General features: G+C 47.2%; 1 protein-coding gene across 1 annotated transcript in view; it reads left to right on the top strand.

Moving 5' to 3' along the window:
* ELAPOR1 (endosome-lysosome associated apoptosis and autophagy regulator 1) overlaps positions 1 to 8,709 on the top strand; it is a 31,000-nt gene extending 22,291 nt beyond the window's left edge. The window contains exons 12-19 of the mRNA XM_045897047.3: positions 22 to 285; positions 1,810 to 1,983; positions 5,043 to 5,223; positions 5,537 to 5,633; positions 6,108 to 6,209; positions 7,341 to 7,467; positions 7,545 to 7,723; positions 8,248 to 8,709. Coding sequence (XP_045753003.2) covers positions 22 to 285; positions 1,810 to 1,983; positions 5,043 to 5,223; positions 5,537 to 5,633; positions 6,108 to 6,209; positions 7,341 to 7,467; positions 7,545 to 7,723; positions 8,248 to 8,704 — 1,581 coding nt within the window. The 3' untranslated portion in view covers positions 8,705 to 8,709. The remainder of the gene's footprint in view (positions 1 to 21; positions 286 to 1,809; positions 1,984 to 5,042; positions 5,224 to 5,536; positions 5,634 to 6,107; positions 6,210 to 7,340; positions 7,468 to 7,544; positions 7,724 to 8,247) is intronic.
* Positions 8,710 to 16,219: the final 7,510 nt, after the last annotated feature.

The following is a 16,219-nucleotide window of genomic DNA, read 5'->3' as shown; positions in this document are numbered from 1 at the left end:
CTTCTCTCCTCCTGTTTCCAGGGCAGGAAGTACACCAATGATGTCGCCAAAATCTACTCTATCAATGTCACCAACGTCATGGATGGGGTGGCCTCCTACTGCCGTCCCTGTGCTCTGGAAGCCTCTGACATGGGCTCCTCCTGCACCTCTTGTCCTGCTGGCTACTACATCGATCGGAACTCAGGAACCTGCCACTCCTGCCCCCCTAACACAATCCTGAAGGCCCACCAGCCTTATGGCATCCAGGCCTGCATGCCCTGTGGTCCAGGGACCAAGAGCAACAAGGTGCCAGCAACGTGTCATGCATCCTAACCTTGGCCCTCTGAATGGACCACCTCAGAGGGTGCCAGGACCTGGGTGGGGTTCTTGAGGGGCTGATACCCAAGCATTCCCTGTAGTTTACTCCCAGGTTAGAGTCCTTGAGGATACCAGCCCAGGCTTTGACTGTCTGTGGAGGGCAAGTTCTTAGCTGCAGAGGTTGGTTTTCAGGGTCTAGGCTTCAGTCATGAACAAGTCTCATTTTCAAGGGATGGGTTAGGGAGATCTGTGACCCTCTGATCCAGAGGGTTATTTGGCATCTCTGCAGAGACCTGAAGGGAAGGAATAAGAGCTCGGGCTCACATTGAGCCTACTTCGATCCAGCCTATTGTCATGGGAGTTGGCCCCCTCTCCTTTGGGAGAGCAACTCACCTTTGCTGGGACATACAGTTAACTGGCATTGCTGTCTTTTATCCTAAAGGGTTTTTGCTAAAGTAAACTAACTGTGCTGTTGTCCCCATGTACTTTCTGAAGCTAAGAAAGTACTATGATGAAAAGCTCTTAGGTATTCATTAATGCTTTTTGAATCAACTTGTATTTTACTTATCACAACCGCATCAACACACAAATATCTGTGCGGCATTATTTACACAGTCTGCAAATGCTGCTCAGTTTAGCTGTGCAGTAAATGCAACAGTTCTGCAGACCCCGGGCAACCTCTTTTGGGCACCCTAGACTTTTCTGCAAACTTCCTCCCCTGAGGCTCCCTCTGCTGCTATGGGAGGGAATGACAGTTGCATAAGCTGTGCTGAATGGGTTTCCTAAAACAGAGTAAGGGGTTTATGGGGTTTATGGGATGTAAATCCCCCCCTTTTTAAAGATTTATTTGTTTATGCCAGAGAGAGAGAGAGAGCGAGCACGAGCGTGCTCAATGGGGGGGGGGGGGGGGCAGAGGGATAGGGAGAGAAGCCGACTTCCCGCTGAGTGCAGAGCCTGATGTGGGGCTCCATCTCTCGACCCATGAGATCATGACCTGAGCCAAAACCAAGAGTCTGATGTTTAACCAACTGAGCCACCCAGGCGCCCCTAAATCCCCTTTTGGAGCTCAGTGTCCTGCAGAGAACCTGGGAGAGAGGAGCAAGGCTTCAGTGAGTTTTAAATGGGCACAGACAAAGGCTTGCAATTTCTCTTCTGCCATCCTGAACACCCTTCTTCCAGTTAGCACCTCCATGTCTTCTGCTTAAAAGCAAGAAGGGCTACCTTGTGTCTTGAGAGAGTTCTATCATCTAGGCGTAGGGACAAGGCTTTAAATCTGACCGAATTCCTTACCGAGATTCGGGTTTGTAGATTATATATGTGCTAACAGGTGAACTGTGGGATGTACATAACCCCCACTAGCTCATTTCCCTTATTTTAATGCCCACCCAATCCTTACGTCCACTTCTCTCTCTCCTGGGCTGGACCAGGCTGGGGACAATAGCTCCCACTCTCCACTCTGGTCCCCTTAAGGCACGGCCCGCACAGCCAACCTGACCGATCCTTTCCCCTCAGATCCACTCTCTGTGCTACAATGACTGCACCTTCTCAGTCAGCACTCCGACCAGGGTTTTGGACTACAACTTCTTGGCTTTGGCAAACACCGTCTCTCTGGCTGGAGGGCCAAGCTTCACTTCCAAAGGGCTAAAGTATTTCCATCACTTTACCCTCAGTCTGTGTGGAAACCAGGTAAGCTGTGTGAGTGCCGATGGTGTCATATTGAAAGGGGACCCCAGTGGGTCAGAGCCAGAGATGGACACAGGAACAGAGCTGAAAAGCCAGGCAGCAGGCGACTGAGAAAACTCCAGCGTTTCTAAGGGATGATTATTCTCCCTGAGGACCTTTCCCTCTAAAATTAAATCATTTGGATTATAAACATTTAGGAAAGTAAAGGTGTTTGAGATAAGATATATTCATTTACTCTTTCCTGACTTTTGTTCTTTCAAAATGAATATATAAAAGCAATGCCAGAGGAAGATTTTTTCCCCTTTAAAAAGCAGTCTTCGCTAATCATGGCATTTGTCATTTGTTTTCTAAAGGCTGGATAAAATAAACTGTATGTAGTTCATCTCTAAGAACCTCTGCTGACAGTTTAAAAAAAAGTAATGCGAAAGGCTTTATAGGATATGCAAAGAATGTTACCTTTAGCCATTGCATGCTGCTGTAAGTGTGTTGGATGCAAAATGCAAAGACAGAAATGTAAAGAGTAATCACAGCCCTACTGCACTTAACTAAACTACAAAGGAGCGAGGATTAGCAGTCAGGAGAGAGAGTTTCAAAAGTTACAAAATAAAGGGCATCTTGAGCCTTTAGTCTGTGATCCTGTGTGGTAGTGAGACCTTTACATAGCACAGCTTCTACCACCTTCTGGAGCATGCAGAAAAAGGTGATTTCTGTTTTTATAGAGAACATGCCAAGAAATAAACTAATCAATGTTCTATGGCAATTATATCTTCATAAAAAAAAGAAACTAATCTATGGAAGATTAAAGATACATGTCTCTATCTTGTTTATTTTTATTTTTTTAAAGATTTTATTTATTTGAGAGAGAGAGAGAGCGAGCCAGAGAGAGAGCACAAGTGGAGGGGAGGGGCAGAGGGAGAAGCAGACTCCCCACTGAGCAGGGAGCCCGATGATGCGATGATGCGGGGCTCAATCCCAGGATCCTGGGATCATGACTCAAGCCGAAGGCAGATGCTTAACCGACTGAGCCACCCAGGCGCCTCTCTATCTTGTTTTTACAAGTCTTTGAAGAAGTTCAAATGAAGCTTCCAAAGTGAGTTAGTGATGATTCAGAAATTGAGACTGATTAAAGCAAGACCAATGTAGCAAAAGTTTCATTCAGTGAGTTGGGAGAGAGATGAAGACGGGGAATTTGGAGGGATTGCCTTTTTTGGTCTTTGCTCCTTTATTCTTTTCAGAAATGCTTCCTGCCTACTGTCACACTACCAACTGTCAGTTCAAAGACAAAATAGCTCTTTGTTTTCCCATAACGTAAAGGTTTGATTCTGTTCTCATGTCCCTTATTTCTTACAATCTAAAAAATAAACTAAGAATCACCAGATTTGGCAACTGACATAACTTCATTTGTCATACAATTTAGAATATTGAAAATCTTACATTGTAAGTGCTTAGTACACTTCCATTTTTAAACATTTTATTAAGCTTTTAATTTTAATTCCAGTATAGTTAACATACATTACTACACATAATTTAACATAATGTTACATTAGTTTCAGGAGTACACTATAGTGATTCAGCACTTCCATACAGCACCCTGTGCTCATCACAAGTGCCCTCCTCAATCCCCATCACCTGTTTCACCCATCCCCCTACCTACCTCCCCTCTGGGAACCATCAGCTTGTTCTCTAGTTTAGAGTCTCTTTCTTGATTTGCCTCTCTCTCTCTCTCTTTTTTTTCCTTTGTTCGTTTGTTTTGTTTCTTTTTTTTTTTTTAAAGATTTAATTTATTTATTTAATTGACAGAGAGAGAGAGACAGAGAGAGAGGGAACACAAGCAGGGGGGAGTGGAAGAGGGAGAAGCAGGCTTTCCTTGGAGCAGGGAGCCCGACGTGGGGCTCGATCCCAGGACCCTGGAATCATGACTTGAGCTGAAGGCAGTCGCTTAACCAACTGAGCCACCCAGGCGCCCCTAGTTTGTTTCTTAAATTCCACATACGAGTGAAATCATATGGCATTTGTCTTTCTCTGCCTGGATTATTTCACTTAGTGCATACTCTCTAGCTCCATCCATGTTGTTGCAAAAGGCAAAACTTCGTTTTTTTTATGGCTGAATAATATTCCATTGTGTATATACACCACATCTTCTTTATCCATTAACTTATCAATGGGTACTTGGGCTGCTTCCACAATTTAGCTATTGTAAATAATGCTGCAATAAACTTAGGGGTGCACATATCCTTGTGAATTAGTGCTTTTGTATTTATTCTTTGGGTTTAGTACACTTAAAGTATTAAACAAATGATTTGATACTGGCAAACAAGTTATATAGTGATATTCCATAAATTTAACATTTTTGAAGGAACAATATCTCAATATTTCCTCTATTACAAAATCTCCAGGAAGAAGGAGTCTTATTCCTACCATTTTCCAGAGTTCTCTACAGTGAAGGTTGTTACAGAATGTTTTATTTCTTGTCACGTTCTCTATATAAACACGGACTTTCTTCTCTGGGTACACTTTTTTTTTTTAATGGATTAGGTTCCAATTATTTCTAAGATGTCCTATCTCAAGGCAGGGAGGGGGCTTGTCGTGGGTTCTGTTTTAACTGCTAGGAATCTGTCTGGAGAGTGCTCCCACACAGAGAGGGAATGTGAACCAACCAGATGTTCAAAAACTTCAGGGAATCAGTTATGTAGTTCAGTATCTATCTAGAAAACTGGCTAGGATAAGGAAGACTCTTAACTGGTGGGCTGGTAGATTAGAGCTCCGGATCCTCTGCCGCCATCACAACCCTGCTCATATAAGGCTCCCACGTGACTCCGAGGAAACAAAAAGGCTTGCGACCCCTGGGCCAGAGTTCCAGAAACTAGGACACCGAGGCCTTATTTTTAGCTAAAAAAAAAAAAAGTGTCTTGTAATCAGATCTGGGATGAAATCATTCCACTGCAACATGCCACTGGAAGGCTGAAATTTCAGATGTGAAAGCAATGTGCCCTCTTCCCCTTTGGGAATTCTGTGACCATTCCCTCCTTCCCACTCTTTCCTCCCCACGTCCCCCAACCCAGGGGAAGAAAATGTCCATGTGTGCCGACAATGTCACTGACCTCCGGATTCCTGAGGGTGAGTTGGGTTTCTCCAAATCCATCACAGCCTACGTCTGCCAGGCGGTCATCATCCCCCCAGAGGTGACAGGTTATAAGGCTGGAGTATCCTCGCAGCCTGTCAGCCTCGCCGACCGACTCATCGGTGAGTGACCCAGCCACTCCAGCCTGTTTGAGTGAGTGTGTGTGTGTGTAAGACAGAGTGAGGCTACTGGGCTCTGGGGGAGAAAGGCCCCAGATGAGGGGCCCACCCTCTTGACCTCGGTTTTCTCTTCCATCCTGGGGGGGCTGCCAAGTGCCCCCTGGGGCCTCTGACAAACCTCAGTTCACCCTTTCATGAGCCATTCGGGGATGTGAGGAGATGGAGGAAGGTTGGATGTTGGCAGGCATTGAAAGAATTGAAGTGGTTGCCGGCTCATGGTACCAGTGACAACTAATTAGGAGCTCTAATTTGGCAGGGGTGACAACAGATATGACTCTGGATGGACTCTCCTCCCCAGCTGAACTTTTCCACCCGGAGTCCTTGGGAATACCGGACGTGATCTTCTTTTATAGGTGAAGATGAGAGACCAGGCCGATGCAAGGGAAACCTAGCCCCTCCATCGTTTCTGGTGCATCCCTCTCTCCAGCCACCTACACTTATCAAGCCAGAACATGTCCGATGTCTAGCAGATTCACCCAGCAATGACAGCTACAGGCTGGGAGTTCACTGATCCCAGCTTCTGGGGTATTACTGGGGCAGGTCTGCCCCGGAGGCAGGGAGAAATATGGGATTATCTGTGGCTGACTTCCCTTCCTGCCCTAGGAGACTCCGGTGTTATGCCTATGTTAACCTTTCCTGGACCAGTGCCTTTCCCCTTGACCAGATCTCCCTGATCCCCACTCTCTCAGTGTATAAACCAACGCGTGTGCACTCCCAAGTCCTGACTTCCCCAGCAAGGAACTTGTTCCATGTTGACCTCACTTAGTGGCTCTCCAATGAAACAGGTGAGTGACTTCTTCCCCACCGGGGGCTGGCTTTCTCTGCAGGTCCAATGATGTGACCCAGTCCTGCAGTTCTGGGAGATCGACCACCATCCGTGTCAGATGCAGTCCACTGAAACCCGCCCCCGGAAGTCTGTCGCTGCCGAGGTAAAGGGGTGTAACAAGGTCTCCCTTCTTTGGACTCATTTCATCCCAAGAACCAAAGAGAAAACAGTCTGAGAGCCATTAATGGGCTCTTGGGGACACAATCATGATGCAAATTCTCCATCTCCAGATGTCAAGAGTAGGGCAGAAGGAAGAGTCCAAGCTACTCTCACATTCCCATACCATTATGGGGACAGCGGCACAGCCAAATGGTTATTGGACTCATGTCCTCCACTTACTAGCTGTGTTATCCTGGATACATTTCTTATCTTCCCTGGTCTTCTTGTTCCTTATCTGTAAAATGAGGATAATAAGAAGTTCCCTCAGGGAGTGGTCATGAGGATTCAATGAGACCATGAGACGTGTGGACTTCTTATGGTGTCTGGGGTGTACTTGCGATTATTAGGAGGAGTAACGGTTTTAGGAATCTCTCCACAACCAAAAGACCCAATTCTGAGTTTAATAGCTGAATGCACTAACTCAAGGATTCTGGAACCAATTTGATTACAGTACCCTTCCCCCGCCTCCTTCCCCCCCCCATAACCCCAACTAACATGTTGAGGGGCATTAGTGTCTTGAGGAAGATGGTTTGGGGAACGCTGTTTCTAAATAGCAGCTGCTCAGGGAGATGTGGAGCAACGCAAGATATTTTGACTCAGCAGGGGTGTCAAAACGTAGGACCACCGTTCTTGCTGGTGTAAACATTGCAGTAAATTACCTAACAGATATCCATGACCTGAAGTCCATTCCTGAACCACCCCCTTCCCCCACCGCCAGGAAGCTGCATCAAAGTGGCTTTTGCAAAATGTCACAGGTCCATGGGGGAGAACAGGAGCCTCTGAGGGGTTGGCTGGGGCAGCCAGGCTACAGCTCTTCTGTATTTAGCTGTCATCTGATGTTAGCAGAAACAAACAGGCGGAGGGTAGAGAACCCGGTGGAGGCTGGGAAGGCCTCTTGTCATCAGGGACATCGGAGAGCAAAACCTGTATTAAGGACTAACTGGAAGGATCCTGGTGGGGCTAACAGTTTGGCAAGGAGAGGATGGAGCAGGCAAGCTACGAAATGATGGGACTCCCACCGGCTCTTCCCACCATCCAGCGACTAAGCACTCAAGTCTCCTTTCTGCTTTGCTAGCGCATGTTCCGATGGGACCTGCGATGGCTGTAATTTCCACTTCCTGTGGGAGAGCCTGGCTGCTTGTCCGCTCTGCTCCCCGGCCGACTACCACGCTATCGTCAGCAGCTGCGTGGCTGGGATCCAGGTGGGTCTCTCTGCTTGGGGACGTCCCAGGAGAGAAGGGAACGGGATCTCTGAGTTCCTCGTTTTCCTCCCCAACAGAAGACTACTTATGTGTGGCGAGAACCAAAGCTGTGCGCAGGTGGCATCTCCCTGCCTGAGCAGAGAGTCACCATCTGCAAAACGATCGATTTCTGGCTGAAAGTGGGCATCTCTGCGGGCACCTGTGCTGCCATCCTGCTCACCGTCCTGACCTGTTACTTTTGGAAGAAGAATCAAAAGTACGTGCTGGGTATTGGAGCGTGGGGATGGACAGGGTTGGATCGTTGCAGCGGGAGGAGAACATCTGAGAATTCAAGTCAGGAGGCTTTTCTCTGGAGTTGGCCACAGAGCCTGTGACTCTGGCCAGAGGCTTGTTGAGCCACTTATCCAACGTATGCCTTGGCCGTCCTGACTCCTGAACAGGGACAGGACCACGTGGCAGTCTAGAAATGACCGTTAGATGCTCAAAGGGAAAGCAGAGTATCCTTAATTTGTTGTGATTATTAATAATAATTAAAATAATAACTTTATGATTCCATTATTGCTATTAAGCTTTGAGAACACAGAAACAGCCAACCTTAAGGGAAAAAGATCGCTGAACTGGAAGGCAGGATTCCTTAGCTCTATGCCCAGAGCTCACACCATTTTGCTGTGCTTTGGTTTCCTCACCTGTGGTTACCTGCTTAGAGTCCAGCCTCTCTCCCTCCCCGCTCCCTCATTCCACATTTTGTTGTCTTATCTGTCCCATCCCCCTGCCTCGTAGACTGGAGTACAAGTACTCCAAGCTGGTGATGAACACTGCCCTCAAGGACTGCGACCTGCCAGCAGCTGACAGCTGTGCCATCATGGAAGGCGAGGATGTGGAGGATGACCTCATCTTTACCAGCAAGAAGTCAATCTTTGGGAAGATCAAGTCATTTACCTCTAAGGTAGGGAGGCTGGCCAGCGCACTGAGGTCAGCCTGGAGGGCTGGAGAAGACACCAGTCCTAGGACATTGAATGGTCCCACACTGTTCAGGGACCACTCACTACTCTACTCCCCACCCTCCCTACTGTTCTATCCCCCCCCCCTCAAAATCCTGGCTTCTGCCTTCTGTATTTCTACACCATTACTGTTTCCCATGGGGCCCAAGGCTGCTCTTGACCAGGCTCCTTCTCTCCCAACATGCACTCCAGTTGATGGACTGTTTGGGCCTTTTAACTTCCAGAAGGAGTATTGAACCATCCACGTTGTAAGAATCATTTCCCCTTTTTTTTTTTGTTTTTTGGAGGGTGGGGAAGAGGCGATCTCTAGGATCAACTTCTGACGGAAGCGAGGCTCCCCTTTGACCATTGGAGGGTGCTGTCCCCTGATGTCTGGGCCCCGTCCTGTGGGGGCTGAGTCACAGCTGAGGCTGTGCTGCTCACCACTGAGCATTGTGGAGCCGGGAGAGTTGGCTCTGTATGTGTGGGTGGGTGAGCTCGTAAATGCTATGCTGACGACACCGTCATTGGGTGTGGGGCCAGCAGAGAGCATCCAAGCATCGCTTCCAGGGCCGCAGCCCCTGCAGCCCCAGTCCGCCAGAACCCACACCTCACTCCTGCCCCGAACCAGTTCATCAAACGGGTGTGGGTGGGAAGGTGGCCACCTGAGAGGAGAGGACTGGCGGCATGGTGAGGAGAGGGCGGGTAGGGGTTTAGATTGCTGAATCGCATTCCCTTTGTGCTAACCTATCAGGGTGACTCGTGTGTGTGTGTGTGTGTGTGTGTGCGCTTCACCAATGGGAGAACAATTTACTCTGGGACCCCTGAGTCTCTCTGGGCTTTTAGAATTCAGTAAAGATGAAAAGCAGGGGGTTTTAAAGATTTTTCTTATTCTCTGACTGACTGAAAGGACCAGGAAGAATAGAGGGTATTTTATGTCTGCTTCCACAAAGCCACCGGAAGCAGGAACTCCATAAGGGTTCCTTCTGTCCCCTGATTTCCATTTCTCACCCTTGTTCCCCAAATTGCCTGGGTGCAGCAGCCAGCTCCTGTCCCCGTCTCTCTTCCAGAGGACTCCTGATGGATTTGACTCCGTGCCGCTGAAGACATCCTCAGGAGGCCCAGACGTGGACCTGTGAGAGGCACTGCCCTGCCTCCCCTGCCTCCTCACCCGGGCACATCACCTTGCAAGCCTGTGGCGATTCGGGTGCCAGCTTCCTGCTGGAAATCTCTTCATTGTGGCCTTATCAGAAGTTTGGATTTCAGATATTTGGGTTTTTGGGGTTTTTTTTTATAGAGTACCCAAACCCTCCTTTCTGCTTGCCTCCAACCTGTCAAATATACCCACACTTTGTTTGTATATTACTCCCTTGCTTGCATCTTGTTTCCCACAATGGTCCAGCCACCCGAGCCATAGCTTCGTCTGCTCATAATTCGTATAGCTCTGGAATGAAAATATCTCTCTCTTCTTAAGTATAGAAACAACTTCCTCTGTCCTCTTAGTTAAGGGCAGAAGCAGCTGGAGTTTTGCTGATGATATGCCCTCAGCTCATGATCTCTCTAGGAGACAGGTGGGTAAGGAGGGTGTTGGCGTCCCCTCCTGGACGTCATGGTAGTCTGGATTCTTCTCTCCTGGATAACCAGCTCAGACTGAGTTTCATGGCCAGTCTTGCTGAGGGCAAGGTGAGGAAGGCCTGGGGAAGAAAAGGCTCGATAAGCACAGAGAGAGGCAATACGGAAAGTTTTGTTTTGTTTCTTAAAACTAGGTACTTCACTCCCTTTTTCTCAGTAAGTGATAAATATTCTCACAGGAGCCAAAGGAAAAAGTGCACCAAGAAAATGCCCAAAGCCCTGGTGAATCTATTCTCCCCATTTATTTTTTTTTTAAGATTTTATTTATTTATTTGACAGAGACACAGTGAGAGAGGGAACACAAGCAGGGGGAGTGGGAGAGAGAGAAGCAGGCTCCCCGTGGAGCAGGGAGCCTGATGTGGGGCTCGATCCCAGGACCCTGAGATCATGACCTGAGCCGAAGGCAGACGCCTAACGACTGAGCCACCCAGGCGCCCCACCCCCATTTATTTTTTAACGTCCCACCATCTCCCTATGACACTAGAGAACTGGGTAAGCCCTAAACACAGGTGTTCTAGCTTTCTTCTTTGCTTGCTTTTACCCACAGAGATGACAAACCTTACCAGCAAGGAAAATTTCCTGTCCTTGAGGGCCCTATTTGTAGAGGCTTGAGCCATATCATGGAATAGGGGTATCTTATTTTGAAAGAACACAAGGAAGCCAAGGTTTTAGTGGGGCTATATGGGGTGGGGATGGTGAGGGGGGATCTGGCCCACAAAGGGATGGACCCCGAGGTGGCCCGGATGTCTGCTTCTAATCTTAACTCATCTGCTCAGCTACAGAATAAACATTTTCTAGGCTGGCCAAAAATGGAATTGGCGCCCAGCCCATACCCCAGCCAGAGGACCAGATCAGTCTTCACGGAGGAAAGACTAAGGGAGTTGAACAAGATGTTTAGCAAACTGGAACACCTCACACTTTCAAGCCCCTAGCCGCCTCTTTTCCCTGTTCTCATTTCTTATGTGTGCTAAAAAATGAAAAAGACTTCTAGTCCCAATTTCTGGCAGCATCCCTTCTGAAAGGTGAGTAAAATGAGTGTCCTCTGTGCCCCTTCTCTCCACTCTGACACCCAGTATAATCGACGGACTTCAAGTAACTACAATGGCAAAACCAGTGTAAGAGTTTAAATTCTTGTTTTCTTCTTACTCCTGGTGGTTCTCCCTCCCTATCAGGCTGGCATGATCATCCCTTGGTCAAGGGCCCAGTCGCCCTTGGTTGCGCCTATCTCCTTTTTTGAGTGGCCACCTGGTGCGCAGAGGGTAGGTATAGAATGGGGATGGCATTTCAGAGTGGTTTGTCCGCCACAAAAATGGTCTGCTGGTCTGATTAGGCATTGCTCCCCCGGCAGTGGCCTTATAAAAGGGGCAGTGAGAACCAGGCCCTCCTGTGACTTCTGGTCATCAGTAGCATCACTGAAGGCAGGCAGTCCCTTTGGTTCAATAAATCTAGAAGCTTTGTTTGCGGGGGGGGGGGGGGGTGCTCCTCTCATGGGAGTCAGGCTCTCAGACCCTGTAGCGACGTTGGAATTTCTCCCGATGGATGCAGATACCTAGCTCCTGAACTCCAGCCTAAAGTTTGCTGTAGCTTCAGCAACACCCAGAAAGCATCTGCTTTCCCACTGAGTAGCTTTCTTTGTGACGAGAGCCATACGAGGTCCTTAGACTACTCTGGAAGCAGTAGGGAAAAGTAGCTACCATGTTGACTTCTTTATTCTGACATCTTGAAACTGAGTGCCCCCAGAGCAACCTCAGACTCCACTGATTTAGTCACAATGCTTTAAGCATCTCCCTTTATCTATCCCTTAGTGCACTGACTTCTACAGGTCTTCCCTGTGTCTTGCCGGGAGCTCCTGCATTATGGTATCAGGGTCACCTGTTGCTTAGACATATTCGGTACTTTTTAACAGCCCTATTGAGATATAATTCACATACCCTACAATTGGCTCATTGAAAATGTACAATTCAATGGATTTTAATATATTCACAGAATTGTGCAGCCATCACCATACTCAATTTTAGAATAGACACGTTAGATTTTATATGGGAAAAGCCTTTAGCTCTAAGGCTAAAGCTCCAAGCTGCTGGGGGAGGCAGTATGGGCTCAGGAGACAAAATACTTAAAGCCCATGTGGTCACCTAGAGTGCTGGAAGACACAAGGAATTCTCATCATGTAGGCATCACCTGATTTGGCTGGGAAGACCAACGAACACTGTGGTATATTCAAGGACCGGGCGATTTCTTAAGCCAAGACAGGTTTTTTTTTTTTTTTTTGGTCTGATTCTACATTAAAGATAAGACTGACTATATTTATACAATAGAGAATTTGTAACAGATTTTTCAGCTTTGTGAAACTAAATTTTGTCCCATCAAGACTGCTTGGATTTCCTTCTTATTTTGCATTCCAAGAGTTTGTGGTTTGTTAGGGGGGAGGCTATGGCTTGTCACATTTTCCCCCTTTTCTTTTTTTGTGAAATAAAACATACGTTTCAAGTTGTTTTTCTTGAACACGGGTTGGGTGGCTGGATGGGGGAGTGAGAAATGGAAGTGTTCTTGAAGCTTAAGCTGAAGGTGAGGAGGATTCTGGAACCCCAAAGTGAGAAAGAAAAGAGCATGCTTCAGAGCAATAGGGAGAGAGGCTAGAAAGCCCCTCACCACCTGCTGAGGGATCAGCCAACAACCAAAGCCTGTTTCCATAGCAATAAAATACATCTAATGATGCCTTACTTCCCCAAATTGGGTGAGGATCAAAGTCAAAGTCAGAGAATACATAAAACACTTAGCATCTTCCCTCCCTTCCTTTCCACTTTAGTTTTCTCTTGGGTGATACTGAGGCCAGCCACCTCACAATGCCCCTACAAAGACAAGTAAAATTCGCTTCTTTGGGTATGAAGTGGATTCTTATAGACTAGATGTGGACAAAATATTAGAGGACATCAGGACCAGTATACCATTTCCAGGGTTACCTGGATTTTCCTGTGTTAGTATTTTCCTTCACTCTAGTTGAGGGCATTTAACCCCCCCAAAAGATTTCCCTCAGCTGGTTGTTTTCCTCCAACTGAGTTGTACCTGGTTGTACTGACGGTTAAATATTTAAATATCACCCCAGCTTATGGTATAAAGTCCAAACTAGAGGCAGGCACTATCCCCATTGTAATAGATGAAGAAACTGCATCTCCGCTGTGGTGTGTAAGGTCCCTAACAGCCTACCTGCCCCTCTCTGCCCACATTGCTTCTACTCTAGCCACACTTTTTTTTAAAAAAAGATTTTATTTTTTATTTTTTAAAGATTTTATTTATTTGACAGAGAGAGAGAGAACAAGCAGGGGGGAGCGGGAGCCTGACGTGGGGCTCGATCCCAGGACCCTGAGATCATGACCTGAGGCGAAGGCAGACACTTAACCGACTGAGCCACCCAGGCGCCCCTAAAAGATTTTATTTTTAAGTAATCTCCACACCCAATGTAGGGCTTGAACTCACAACCCTGAGATCGAGAGTTGCACGCTCTACTGGGCCAGCCAGACTCCCCATTATCGACACAACATTTGACTGTCCCTCACAAACTCTTTCACACCTCCCTGGGTTAGCCTGTGCCTCTGCCTTTGCCCTCCCCTTCCTTTTTTTAAAATATATTTTTTAAAGATTTTACTTATTTGAGAGAGAGCACGAGCAGGGGGCAGAGCAGAGGAAGAGGGAGAAGCAGACTCCCCGCTGAACAGGGAGCCCGATCCTGGGCTCGATCCCAGGACCCTGGGATCATGACCAGAGCTGAAGGCAGATGCTTAGCCCACTGAGCCACCCAGGCACCCCTGCCCCTCCCCTCCCTTTTCACCTGATCAACCCCCACCCAGTCTTCAAAATCACCCCACTGTGGGGCGCCTGGGTGGCTCAGTCGTTAAGCATCTGCCTTCAGCTCAGGTCATGATCCCAGGGTCCTGGGGTCAAGCCCCACATCGGGCTCCCTGCTCGGCGGGAAGGCTGCTTCTCCCTCTCCCACTCCCCCTGCTTGTGTTCCCTCTCTCGCTGTGTCGCTCTCTGTCAAATAAATAAAAAAATCTTAAAAAAAAAAAATCACCCCACTATGAAACTTTCTCTGGCTCACCCACTGAGGACACAATAGTGAAGAAACATTGACATGGGAGTACCACAGTTAATTTACACGAATTCAACCATATACTGTGCAGGGTCCCAATGCATCAAACAAGCAACAGACATGACCTAGCTTGAAACTGTGGGAGGGACACCTGGCTGGTTCAGACAATGGAGCTTGCAGCTCTTGATCTCAGGGTTTTGAGTTTGAGCCCCATGCTGGGTGTAGAAATTACTTAAAGATAAAATCTTAAAAGAAACTGGTGTGTGTAGGGGGGTGGGTATGTGAATGATTTTAAAGGTTTCCCAATCACCTACAAAGACATGAAATGCACTGTCAGGTGAACAGGCCAGAAGATACTAATGACTCGGTCTAAACCTTAAAGAAGACAATTAGCTGAAAACCACAGAGCAACAATGCCTATTGAAGAGAAAGAGAAACTGATGTAGTGTTGCGTACACAAAAGTTCATGGATAATTTAAGAGCTATTCAAGGAGAATTTGGAATATAAACTAATTCCATATTAGCGCTGAAGTTAACAATCCCACGTAAAATGTAATACCCCAAAGCACACAGTGTGGTAGGAGAATGGACACCTCAGTTCCAATTCTAACAGAGGGGGAGGCAGGATCAAAGTCCCCCCAGATGCTGGCAGCTTTCCCTGACCCCATGTTATTTTTAGATGGTTGCTCCTTCATTGTCCAAGGACAGCAACATTAACTTCCTTTGTTACTGTGTCTCTCTGATGGAAGGGAGTGGGCAACCTCAAGCTGGAAGTTGGGTTGTCAGTTTCTCCTGAAACAGTATGATAAAAGCTACTGTATTGTGGGAACCTAGAAGGAGGGGTGCTGCACCAATCTGGGGGGGAAGCGTGAATAGTGTATCAGAGAGAGCTTCCTGGAGGAAGGAGGAATTGGCCAGTTTGGAGGAACAGGGGAGGGAAGGAGAGTTCCAGGTAGAAGGGGTTTCTATACAGGCTCAGAGACAAGAAAGGAGAGCTACAGGCAGCTAGGTGTGGGGAATGTGAGGAGGAATGCCAAGAGATAAGGGGAACATTTTAGAGAATTTGGTAGAGGGCAGATCATGAAGGGCTTTGCAAGGTATGTTTGGACATTTTCCTGAGGGCAGTAGGTAGCCATTGAAGGTTTCTAGCAGGGGAGTGAGAGGGTATGGTTGCTTGTCCAACACTGAGAAATCCTCCTTCAGATCCAAGACAAAAAGAGGAATGCAAAGAGGTGCTGAGACAAGGCCCAGGAGAGCCCTCCTTAATTAGCCAGCACTGAACTGGTAAAAACTGAGGAAGGCATCTGTGGTGTGTGCTCCTCCCTCTTTTCTTGCTCTCTCCCTGCAGGTAGTCATTCTCCCTAGGCTTCCCACTAGCTGCCCAGGACCCCAGGGCAATATTTCAGCTAGGACTCTACTCCCTGAACCTGCAACAAGCTTCTAACCTCTCAGCCTACTCCCTGCAACTCACCACGTGTAAGGCACCATGCTAGGTCCTGTGGAGATCAAGATGCAATAAAGGGTCTCTGCCCTATAAGAAAAAGCCACATTTTCTAGCCAAGTTCCTCAGGGCTCTGTTTTCTGCTATGGAATGGTAACAGAGAGACAAGCCAAAACGTAAGACTATCTTAGAGTCTTTCCGGTATTGAGGTTTGGGCTTTATTGCTTAATTTCCCTGGGCCTCAGTGTTCTTGTATAGAAGATAAAGGGGTTGACGTAGCTGTTTTCCTTGAACCCTTGAACCCCTGGGTCCTCATATACGGCACCCATTAGCTATTCTCAGTGTTAAAGCCTAACGGAAACCACACATCCAAAAGTGGTATGGCTTCACACCATCACTCCATAACTGAAGTATTATGTTGATTCGTTTTCGTGTTAGCTTCTGGCAGTGTAGTAACACTGTTTATTTTCTGCTGATCAGAAATTCTAATTGGCAGCTGCATATATCTGATTAATAAGAAGGGAAAATGAATTTTTAAAAATCATGTTTGTTAGACAAACATATTTTAAAACATGGGGGACAAGGTGATGAAAAGATGAGGAATTATTA

Source organism: Mirounga angustirostris, unplaced genomic scaffold (assembly GCF_029215605.1).
Source record: "Mirounga angustirostris isolate CCGP_5_RB_7025 unplaced genomic scaffold, mMirAng1.0.hap1 SCAF_4, whole genome shotgun sequence".
Lineage (NCBI taxonomy): Eukaryota > Metazoa > Chordata > Mammalia > Carnivora > Phocidae > Mirounga > Mirounga angustirostris.
Note: the sequence above shows the minus strand (reverse complement) of the source record. Positions and strands in the feature narration are given on the sequence as shown.